Source organism: Sinohyriopsis cumingii, chromosome 18, assembly GCF_028554795.1.
Source record: "Sinohyriopsis cumingii isolate HCF-2022 chromosome 18, ASM2855479v2, whole genome shotgun sequence".
NCBI lineage: Eukaryota > Metazoa > Mollusca > Bivalvia > Unionida > Unionidae > Sinohyriopsis > Sinohyriopsis cumingii.
In genome coordinates, this window is record NC_142978.1 from 54149201 (window position 1) to 54161990 (window position 12790).

General features: G+C 35.7%; 1 protein-coding gene across 1 annotated transcript in view; it reads left to right on the forward strand.

Moving 5' to 3' along the window:
- Window positions 1-12790, forward strand: part of LOC149776669 (uncharacterized) — a 44840-nt gene that overhangs the window by 15520 nt on the left and 16530 nt on the right. Inside the window, exons 4-6 of the mRNA XM_089941326.1 lie at window positions 8579-8679; window positions 9183-9209; window positions 11727-11981. Of these exons, the coding sequence (XP_089797452.1) occupies window positions 8579-8679; window positions 9183-9209; window positions 11727-11981 (383 nt within the window). The remainder of the gene's footprint in view (window positions 1-8578; window positions 8680-9182; window positions 9210-11726; window positions 11982-12790) is intronic.

The window sequence follows — 12790 nt, forward strand, 5'->3', positions numbered from 1 at the left end:
TTGATGTCATTTGGTTTTAAATTGACACAGTATGAATATTTGCTCTTTCACCTCTCTCTATCCTTCTGGGTCATGTTTTAGCTAGAATTTAAATGTAAGAAATATTTTCCATCGTTTCCGCGCTGAGATATAAAAAGCTTGGCAGTCTGGCCATCCATTGTTGACAGGTCGACCAGTAACATCTTATAAGTCAGCTAAGCTTAACGAAGCCCACGCGCAATTGCATAGTGTCATACAGAATCTGACTGAGAAGCTAGACGAAATAGAGAATGTAGGAATATTAAATGTAGCGCAGGCAAAGAGATCGTCAGAGAATAAATGCTGAAGGAGCATGATAAGTGGGCAGAGAGGTATAGGCTGAAGAATAACAACAAAGACAACAGTAACAACAGCAAAACGAGGAGCAAGATAGATGATTTGTGGATGGTCCAGTGGACACCAAACAGTTCTCTTTCTCCTTCCTGATAAACTGACCTTATCCTGTAGGAAAGCTTTCAACGAGACGTGATAATCCTCGTAGACGTTAGGAGATTGCCAAAATCCAAAAACGAAACAGCCCTTTTCAGGACTACCCAGTTCTCTACAAAAGAGGCTACTCAATTGCCATATATATTTTTGTTGGTATGTTGGCGTGTATGTGCCTTTGCTAAGAAGAAATCCCATCTCCTTTTTCAGATATGTGTGCATGTTTCTATGTAAGGGTTTAGAGGCGCGTCTGTAAACACTTTATACCCTTGCTTGCATGATAGTGTGTGCTTAGTATGTTTGGTGTCTGGATGTATATATTTGTTTTAGTATGGCATATTGTTATATAAAAATTTCAGATCCGTGCGGTACATGTTTTCAATGTTAGGGCCTTGTGTGTTGTGAGTGTATTGTAGTTTGTGTAAGGGGTGTTTTCCTTCACGTCCTTTCATCAGTGGAGCGTTCGCTAGCCTGGCTTCCATCAATGACTAGTTAATGTCAAAAATGAACAGAGCACAGACGATAATGGAAGTCCATATGCACCTGCCAAATTCTCCTCGCCCCCTAGACGAACTAACCATGAACACTTTAGCAGAAGTTGCCCGGGCGGAGTATAATGAGAAGGAAAAGGGCATTAACCTTCTGGTGCCCCATTTACCATGTGAGGCATGTGATAATGTCATCATTACAAAACCAATGCAAGCGTTCACGTTGCCTTGTACCGAGGATTGGGACTTTCAGGTAGAGCTACAGCACTAAGGGAGGAAACCCCGACGACCATCGCAGCAGCATCCACAAATACAGCAGTTACTGACAAGGGATGCATTATTCACAATCCCTTAAACAAAAGATTGGGAGTCAACCCGCTTTAGCACCCCTATCTTCACCAATTCGTGGGAGACCGATTGGAGTCGTCATTATGAGTGTGGTTGTCGGCCATGGAGGTCCAGGCATTAACCAGATGCACTGGAGCAAATAAAATGCCCTTTTCAAAGACAACTATACCTCTAGAAAGGAGATATTACTCAACTGCCAAAGCTAGTTTTGTTAGTATGTTAGTATATGTGTGCCATTTTTCATAACTATAAATATTCCTACTCTACTGTGTGTTTGTATGTGAGGATTTAGGTGGTATGAGTATAAAGCAGTGCTGTCCAACCTTTTTGTCACCATGGTCAACTGACAAATAAAGACATATAATCCATTATGAAATTTACTCCTCGAGTGTTACTAGCTAACTAGCTAGGAGCTTGAAAGGGGCCTACATATATAGCAACAATAACATGACCTCTGGAAACTGACATCTGAAAAATGCTAATTTATTTACGTATCTTATTCAGGACACGTATAAGATAAAACGTGGCCGCTTGTGGTGGTCAATGTTTACATTTTGGGACCAATAGGTTAGGCTGCATGCTGCATCAGAGGGTTGGCTGCCCACGAGGAGTGTGTTGTACACAAACCCATCAGTACCAAGAAAACTGGACATATAGAGAAAATTGCCACTGTTGGGCATTGCAGTCAAATACACATAGAGGCTTGTCCCGGTTTCATCTAGATCAAGGTTGGAGCAGGAAATAAACTAACTTAAGGGAGCACCTCCGATGCTTTAATCTTCATAAAAACTCCTGTATGATTAGTAAGTTATTAATTGCATTATAGCCTTTTCTAGAAATATTGTGCAAGAAGTGAAAACGCGTTAAATGCAGAGGACACGCTAAAATTCTTGTTCAAACAATCAACAGAGAAATATAAAAAATATTACAATTATTAGGGGAAAAGAAAAAAGGCAGCAATTACGGTTATGGGAGTTTATGTCTTGTGGTGGGAAGGATAGTTGTTCTCGCCACATGCAACACCAAATACCTCTCCCCCATTACGTCAAGATATCTCGCAAGAAGCCACTGAGTTCCATGTTGTTTGGAGGTATAGGAGGTAGTTTCCAAACTTGTTAATTAAAAGTAATGTTTGGCTTTGCTGCATCCACTTACTTCCTGAGCTTCTCAAAGGCTTATTTGTGTGGACTGTCCGAGAAGGTCTTGTTAGAGTTGGTGGCTCTGTAACAGCAGTGATTAGACTGTGGCTTGGCATGCAAGCCCTGACTCTTCTAATGAAGTTTGAAAGCAATTTTGCTGTGAAGGTTGATCTCCATAGGAGACTTGATGAGTTCAGTGATGAGTACATTCTGCACCTACTTTTATGAGTTATGACCAATGATTGTCTAATGCACAACGTTGTGAACACCGAAATGTACACATTTATTACTAAATTGGAACGAATGTTTATGTGAGGCTTCATATGTACTAAAGCTTGGATTAATTGGATGATGAATACATTCTGCACATTTGTGGTAGTTTAAGCCTATGGTCAGTTTATCTTTGACAATTCTATTGCACAACCGTGTAAACTCTGCTAGTATCCACAGTTTTAATCAATTTCAAGGAGTTATTTCCTTATCAACTTCGAATAGGCTTCCAAATAGCTTGTAGCAGCGACACTTTTGTATGATTTTAATTTGTTTATTCAGTCAGGTTTTATCAAAACAAGAACTAAAAAATTTTTATTGATGAACAAATTTGGGCAAATTTGATAGTTATGGTCAATGAAATAGTAGTTATCCATATTGTTTGTTTACACTATCATTTTATTTTTGCAGACGCATATTGGCTGCAAAGCTTCATCTAAACAAGGTTTCAAATGAATCTGACGAGGTGAACATTTTCACTGTTTTGCACAATATTTTGACACTTGAAACCATAGAAAGAGCATCCTTATTACTTGTGAACACTCTAGCATTCACCTTTGTTAACAGTATTTTAAGGTGTGAGAGCCTTGGGTGAACAATTGTGCTACAAAACTTGCCTTTATAGACCAGTTACACATCACACCTCTGTCTGCACAAGTTTGAGTCATAGTTCACCGATTGTTGGTATGTCAGAAAGACTACCTGTAGCTTCATGTGGGTCTCTGGTTCTTCCCAGGATTTTCCCAGGTTCATTTCCCATCAAATATGTACTGGCTGCCATTTGCTAAACATCAGCAGTATATCCTACAATATATGTTGTAAAACTTTACACACAGTTTCATCCCAAGATCTAGCATGTCCTTAATTCATCCTATGGTCTAATTGGTCCTGGATGAAAGGATGCTGCTTGGAAGTTCAATATGGCTACCACATTGACAATCTTGAAAGTTTGTGTATTGTCAGCTTAATAAGAGCAATTACCTATATGACGCAACTGTGTAACGTATGCTTTGCATATCGAATTATCGTCTATTTGATGTCAATACATCCTCACACACAGTAGTGAATTGTCTGTGTGGCATTTTACTCATGCACGTGGCTTAGGGTTTGCGTAAAACTGTCATCTTCTTAACAGATGACGATTCTACCAGAATTTCAGAGCGGAGTGGTAGGAATGAATTTAACTATTATGATTAGTACGTCTTGCATCGAATTGCTGTTTCTGAATGTTTATGGAATGTCAATATTAGCATGGGCCTTTTGCAAATAGAATTCTTATGGTGTCTGTTTAATTCTAAATGAATATGGCACCAATCTGATGTCCATTTTGGAGGGAGCTCTACATATATTGTGATAGGTGAAAGTGTTGCATTTGCAACATGCAGAATTGAGAGAATCCTGGTATATATGTTTGGTACTCCCATGTATTGTGGCCAAAATATACTTGGATATTGTACTTGTGGAAATTTTACATACTCTAAGAACACAGTTTACCGAAATTGCCGCACCCATGTTCTTGAAAACCTGCTTAAATTAGTATGAATTATCATCTCGTTAGTAGTTCTTAACTATGCAAAACGAACCTTTCCTGGCTAGACAATATTAGATGCAAAAAGTGCAATGAATGTATCATAAATTATGTAAAATGTTTAGAAATGTTTGCAGCTCTTTTTTGTACAACTTATCTGTGAGTTCCAGAAGTGAACATGACCATTCTGAGCTAGCAGTTTTTTGACATGCGCATCTGATCGTAGGCCAAATTGTTTACCCGAATTCCACCCATTAATCATGCAACAAAATAAAGGGTATTGAAAGTTATTTTAACTGTACCTAACATATGCAATGTCTGCTTTATAAAAGCCAATATAACCAGTGAGGTAACCCTGGGAAAGTTGTTAACTTTACAAATCTAATCCATACCTACGATATGCAAGTTCTGTTTAAAAAGTCAATGAAATCAGTGAGGACAACCTGATAAATTCTTTTTCTTTAAAAATCTAACACAATGCAAAATACGAAACTGTAGAGAAAAACTTATGGCTACCATGGCAGCCATCTTAATAATCTTGTTGATGATACTCCTCCTAACAAAAAGATATATAATGTGATTTCAGCAGAAGACTTCTTAACGCGTTAGCCCCTGGATATTTTTGTCATTTTCTCCTGAAATACGAGTAGGAAACACATTTTGAGGGCTGCTTCTTAATGCATCCAAATAAATCTGCGTATATGGGATTTCCGTTTGGCCTGATGCCTAGTTGTGTTAGAAATGTCATTTGCAATTGACTGTTTCGCTCGCGCATGTGCAGAAGGGTAAAAGTTGGTGGGATTTTTATTGCTTTTTTGACTCTTCAGTTTCGTGTCCTAGCCACTTTTTACTTGAAATCCCCAATTTATCCTACTTTTTGCAAATGTTCGCCTGTCTGTGTGCAGTTTAGACCTGTCTGCCTTAGAACTAAGGCCAACAATTCTAAAATCGTAACACAAAATCCCATTCCGACGACGGGCGAATGTTTGGTGTAAAAATCGGTCCAAAAAGGTCAGTTTTTCCTTCTGTAGTTTGTAATGTAAGTAGAAAGTCCAGATTATGTGGTATCTTTGTAGAGCTATGGCTCTCTACTGTTGTACAATACCACCTATTATGGTGTATCTTAAAGGACCTTAACGCTACTGAGCTCGTAAGTAAGGTACTAACGCCTCAAGCTCAAACGTGGCGCCAGGGTTAATGAGTTAATGTGGTTTGCTCCAAAAGACTTCTTATGGTGTCTAGTTAGGTAAATGATAATGGTGCAAATGAACCACAGTATGGCCCCCTTTGGTAGCCATCTTGAAAATATTGTTATTGTTATCCCTCCCAAACTGATGGCCATATGTACAAGGTTTATTTATTTAAAATCTTCTCATGTTATCTAGTGTGTCTGAAATGAAAATGATGCAGATCTTATATTCACTATGGCTGAAATGATGATTGTCTTGAAAATCTTGTTAATGTCGTTCTTCCTGAATGGATGGTTATTTTGACATCAGGCGTTTGTCAGTCACATCTAATGATATATACTTTAACCTAAATTAAAGTGGAGTCAGTCTTACATCAGATATACCCACTATTACAGCTAATTTGAAAATCCTGTTATCCCAGAAGAATATTAGCATTTTCACACATGCACTCATCGGTTAATAGAAAGAAATTATCTTTATCTTGTGCTCTTGGAAATTCTTTTCAGCCAGTAGAACATCATGCTCTGGAAGGACTCTTTTTATTTCTCGCATTGTGGACGACAATCAACACTATCACAACCAATACTACCATTGTCATCATCGTTACCACTACATTAACTTACATCATCAGTGCTGTAATCATCACCTACCACTTCATTATCACTAGGCCAATCATCATTATCATCATCTCTCTACAACATATTTCTAGACTCAGCCTCTTGTAATTTTGTCATCTGATACGTGTCTGCTTTTAATTATTGAGCCACAGTAGCTCTTTTGGTAGGATATAGGGTTTGTAATCCAAGGGTCCTGGGTTTGATACCTGCCATGACTGTCCTGGTATGGCATGATATAGCCCAATATGTGCTAAAAGTGATTTTGAAACCATCATAATCAAAATCTACTTACAACTGGATTATTTGCCATAGTAACGGCGCTATGGCTGATGAGTCTTTAGCATGCTAGACTCATGATCATGATGGTGTGGGTTAAAATTCTAACATACTTAACTCCATTTGTCTCAGCACTATATAACCTATACTATTTGTTTTGTTGTGCATTAAAACTATGGAGTATACTTTGCTTCGAATACGTTTTTTATGAAAGCGGTTTGGAGACTGCATTCTATTTTCTGGAGCCTTTTACAGAGTTTACATGGTTCCCATTTGCAAATTCCATTCATAATTCAGCACTGACCAAAGGCCTTTTTCATCTCTCAGTAAATCGTTTTATCCATTAAAATATTACATTGTTATCACAAAGTGTACTGTATGCAGAGCTGGCGTGGGTACTGTTACTGTATCATATTCATTGTCAGAAGCCTGTTGCCAAGTTCAGAGGTTTTGTATTTGCATCAAAGCTAAACCCAATTGATAAAAACAGCTACCTTTTTTACATGCCTTCATGTCGGTCATTTGTTGCATTCCTTTTGTAATCTACTTTGCATAGCACTTGAGCGAAATTGTGGACCAGTGAGCATGTGCTCTGTAAATGTCATTTATCTTATTCTTGCATTTATCTTATTCTTTTAATCTGTTAATTTGAAATACATATATAATCGTAGTAAATTTGGATGTTGTTTTTTTTACTTTGAACCTTTACTGCATAGTTCAGAGTCGGAAAGGGTCTTGGTTTGATGTAGCATACTATACATGTTAGCTTGATATATGCACATATACAATGCTGTCGGGCATTTCTGCGCGCCTAAGGTTTCCGTCAGTAATACTGAATCAAAATGCATACCAAATTTGACTGATTGACGAAAATAAAATACTAGAATGCTTGCCATTTGAAAAGAGGTAATTGTCACCAGAATATTCTGTTCAAAAAATTATTAATTTTGGATGCACAGGATATCACCCCCATGTTTTCGTGACTCGCGAGATGTCGGCCTATTCTGCGCACTGCTTTGAAAAGATGTAATGTTTATTCATCCGGCTATAGAAACGAAATACATTACCTTGGACTGTCTCTGTCAGCAGTTCAGTCGAGTAATTCAACGTAACATGCCAATAAATGGCCAGATATATTAATATTAAGCAAACTAAAAGAAATAATAAAATTCAACTTTTTAGACAAAATCAGCTATTATGTTGAAGATAAACAACAATGAATAGGACGCAATGTGTTTACAACGTCTTGTTTATGAGGGAAAATTACTAACGAATTTAGAAACAGACTATACGCCGGTAAATTTCTTCAGAATCCCATTTTAGCGACAAGTTGACGTGTTGCGTAGCAGACGATTCTGTACTGTGGGACAACTTTTTGCAAAATTGGAAACTTGGATTAAAATGCAGAATTTCTTTAAGTTAAACTAAACAGTTCCATATTTTAAATAATGTATGTATTTGTATCATTCTAAAAGATACTTGGTAAATAGGATTTTCTGGGTCACAGGTTTAATAAGGTCATGGAGTGGGTCTTCATGCCGACATTTAGAAATAACATTTTCTTATGCATTTTGAGTCAAATTGTGGGATATATTTGTATACTTTATGAATATCACTTTTCTTAATTAAAGTACGGTAGTTCTTTCTTGATATCAAATGGAACATTTTACTCAAAACAGCACTTGATCCAATGTTTATAGAAATGACGTACGTTGTGCAGGATTACCCGACGCGCAGAATAGGCCGTTATGGTGGTACATGCTGCATGTATGTCATGTACGAGATGTATAGGAAATAGCTTGGTTGAATAAATTATATTCTGATTTTCTTTGGAGCTTTATTGTGCAAAGATTGAGAAAATACTAATATTAGCAAATAGCAACGTATATGCTCTCACGTATACAAACTTTTTAGTATGTATGAATGTTATATCATAGCAATTTACAGATAACAAAAATGTAATAACGATGAAAGCACACATTTAAGAGTATACCTTTATATTCTTATAGTTCTTATTTCCAGGTAATTACAAAATTCTTTAATCATATATGTACACATTAGGGTAGATTATGAAAAATGCAAATATTGTATGGAATGCTTTGCTACAATCTAAGTGGAAAGAATTCACTTCTATTAGGATACCATTGTTGTATTTGTGTTACAGTGTTTTTCAGGGCCTTGTGAACACTTTCTATCAATGATGTTATATGTGATAGAAGTTCTTGAGTCTCATACTTCTGTTACTTTATTTCTTTAGAACTTGTTTGGTTGAACTCCATACATTCTTGTGCAGCATCCCCTGAAGCAGACACACCTCCTGTGATTCTAGTGGGAACACATGTGGACAAAATTCAGCAGGTATGTCTAATTGCAAATAAGCTCAATTATTTATCCACGTATCACAAAGTAGAAATACAATATTGGAATATTACGCATGTAAAGTGTTTGTAATAGTAATAGAATTTCCAAACAGCATAAAGCAAATATACTTGGTCAATATCAGCAATACATTCGTTAATCTTTTTTCACTTTCGGGCCCAAATTTCCACTATGACCACGTAGAACTTGATGATTTCTGTTTAATGCTTCATGGCGCTATTGTTAGTATCAAAAGAAAGAAGAAGTTTTATTTACAATTAACTTAATTATATTTCCCGAAAATGTGAATTCGGTGATGCAAGCATTAAGACCATTTTGCAAATTATGAATGTATTATCTATATCAAACATCATCATGATAAATAATCAGTTACAAAACTAAAAAAGTATATTCAAGTAATTTATGTAATGTTTGTTTTCTTCCATCAGTTTTCCAGCATAATAATATATTACTTTTTGCATTTTGTTAAATATACTTTTCAGGTCAAATATGGACACAACCTTAAAGAGGTATTAAATATTGAAAATGGAAGAACATCACTATATTGAAATTACTGACAGTTGTAAATCGAACTAATGTCAAATGTCTACTTCTATATACGTGCTAAGAGAGAATAGTTTGGCAGGATGATTTGCAAGTGAAAATACGGCCATATACCTTATTAGCATGACCATGATCTTCTCCATAAAAATAGAAATCAGAGGTGAAGAATGATTTGTCCAAGATGTGATAAAATGTAACAAATTACGTATATTTCATAAATTTGTGAAGTAATGAGTTCATTATTAGTATACCGGAAGTCAGATGTAGTCAGGTAAATAAAAATTCATGTGGATACAAAAAGACGGTTCATACCACAGTTTTAAAGCAATTATCGGTAGGTGTTTAAGCGAAATCTCGATCTGATCTCAAATATGCTACTTTCAGTTTTAATGTATTGAATGTTGAAGTATACGACGTATTATCAAAGAAAAGTATCTTCTAAACTTGTAGACTTTGCCATGTTGCCATCATTCACTGCACAATAAGCAAACGTTTAAACATATAATTTGTGGATGAAGATTAATTTGTGTTGTTCTAATAACACTGAAATATACCACTAAATTGTCTTTCATGAACAATGTTGTATAAAGTATATGTAATAACAAAGCACTTGTGCTAATTATTTTCTAACTTTTGAGAACTAGTACTTACACAATAGATATACACCACAGATATATCAACTTCCAAAATTTGCATTTCCTGCATTCCACATCCTTGTGTGAATTCCAACATCAATAAAAAATATTATTTCTGTATTGTTTATTTACCTTTGAAATAAAACTGATGGTATGCGACATTTTAAATATACCAGTGTACTCAGATTATTAATTACATAAGCAAGGACTGAATATGGGAAGCAATCCTTCACACAACACACTTGTCTAACTTTCCCCAGACCTTTCCCATATAACGTGGATATCTTCACAGTTAAGGTGAAGACATATGAGCTTGACTTTTGATAGCAAACATAACGACAAGATCGGACAGTCGCCTTCATTGCATTCCGTTTGGTAGTCATATCAGCCCATACCTCCTTCTTACAATGTTGCATTAAATTTTTTCTGTATTAAACTCTGATAGATCATGCCATATTTGAAACTGATGCATATGATTTTATTATATAATACCACAATGAAACTGATGCATATGATTTTATTATATAATACCACAATGAAACTGATTCATATGATTTTATTATATAATACCACAATGAAACTGATTCATATGATTTTATTATATAATACCACAATGAAACTGATTCATATGATTTTATTATAAAATACCACAATGAAACTGATGCATCTCAGAGAAGGAAATGAGGAATGGAAGTTAATATCTGTACGGGATTCCCTTCTGAATGGTTCCGAAATATACCTGGAATCAGTAACTGGAAATTAACCAATCGTATGAGGGGAATTCCATGTTTGTGACAAAATGGAATTTCCTAACACCACAAGGTACTTGCATACTGGAGTCTATTTACCAAGGGTCTATCAAAATTACATGAGTTTGTGTTGAACCTATGTGCCTGAAATTGATAAATACTTGTCTTCTTAGGCAGGGCAATTAAAGTATAATTTACAAGTTTAAAAACCCCACATAGGAGCCAATAATGAATATTTATGAACAAAATTTTCATACAATGTCGCATTATTGCCATATCCTTCACCTTTGCAATCAAAAGCAATTGTATTATCATTTACCTTGTCCGTATAGATATGCTTGTAGCAAGCCCCAAACGGCAAGCCAGTATTTTACAAGCACCATGGGTATAATGTGGTTTTCTCTTTATAAACTGTCACATTATCATTTGACTTTGAGCATGACGAAAGATAAAAGGTGTGAGATACAGATCATATTACTGAGCAGTATAAGCAATAGCCTCCGATGAGACAGTCTTTATTAGCAATGTAAAATTGGCTTATTACAAAAATTAGGGGAAAATGTTTTGTCATGTATGTGAAGCAACTTGATCTGTTTACTATTTTCAGGGAAGTAGGTTTTGATACATTGTCACATAAGTTTGGTAGTCCTTGGCTAAGCAACTGCAGCTATCGTGTGGTTTGGTCACATTGCATGCTTTGAATAATAGATGCGATCTGACCGCAAACCCATCACAGCTGCCGAAATATCTAACGCTGGCTTGGAAAAGTCGGAGGAATTTAGCTTGGTCACGATACGATATTTTAATCAAAGTTAGAACCTTCAAAACACTTCCAAACTTTGTGTGCAACATAGAAGGTGAGTCAGTAATAATTGATATTGTCGAAAATGACAGGAAATGGCCCCGCAATATGATATTCTATTTATTTCATTGTTTTGTGGGAGTGAGGATGTCTTGGCAAAGACGTTTATGTTGGTGGATATAAATATGGCCTGTTGAAACAAGAGACAAACATATTTTGTCTTTAGGCTTCATGTTAAACCTGTCACGAGATGGATGTTGGAAACTGAATGCAGTAGCAATTTATTGTTGATTTCAGGATTCCAGAAAAGAGGTATGTGAAAACTATTTCAGGCAAATTCGATTTAAATATCTTGCTGACAAGCCAACCATAGTTCACCTGGCTGATGAGGATTTTGCCATTGACAACACTGTAATGGATCCAAAGCTGGAAGAGTTAAAGCAGAAAATTGTAGAGCTTGCATCCAAACAGAGATATTGGGAAGAGACAATTCCTGCAAGGTGGCTCACTCTGGAAGAATACCTAATGAGGCTTAAAGCTGCAAATGTCAAGGTACATGTAGTCACTGCATTAATGATATTGATCTTCACGTAATCACTGAATTTAAAGACCGACTTTGAAAAAGAATAATTTCGTTAGACTTTAATGTGTAAAAGAAGGGAATAGTTAACAATTAATTTTGTGTGACAATTGACTTGTATACAACGGTGTTATAGCAACTGGGAAGTAATTTTCTCACCCATGCAACAGAGAAATCCAGCTGATTTGCTGACCTTACTTATTTCAGTCCGTTGTTAATATATATATATATATATATATATATATATATATATATATATATATATATATATATATATATATATATATATATATATATATATATACATAACATAGCATAACATAACGGTCTTCACTCTTAAAGCAACTTAAGATCTCTCCAACTTTGATAACACATCATACAATATTTTGAGAGAGACATGTAGCTGAGCTATTTCGATGAGCTAAAAATTGAAGATTATCTTATAGCTCAAAACTGCAAAGACCACCTGTGTGAATCACATGAATAAACTGTGTGAATCCTCTCTGTTTGACACTAATACACCATTAGCTTTAGCGAACACTTTATGGTTTAAAAGTATTTTGCACTTTGGGTTACTCGGGAGTGTGGGTGTGGTGGGTTTGTTGGGGTGGGTGTGAGAGAAGAACACATAAATATCAAAGGAGGTGTTATCTCTTAAAAACAAGATTGCAAAAAAAAATTGAATATTCCGATTTTAACGAGACAAAGACTACAACAAGGACATGAGAGGATTTAAGAAACAAAAGCCACGAGAAACCCAAAATATATGCTAACCCATACC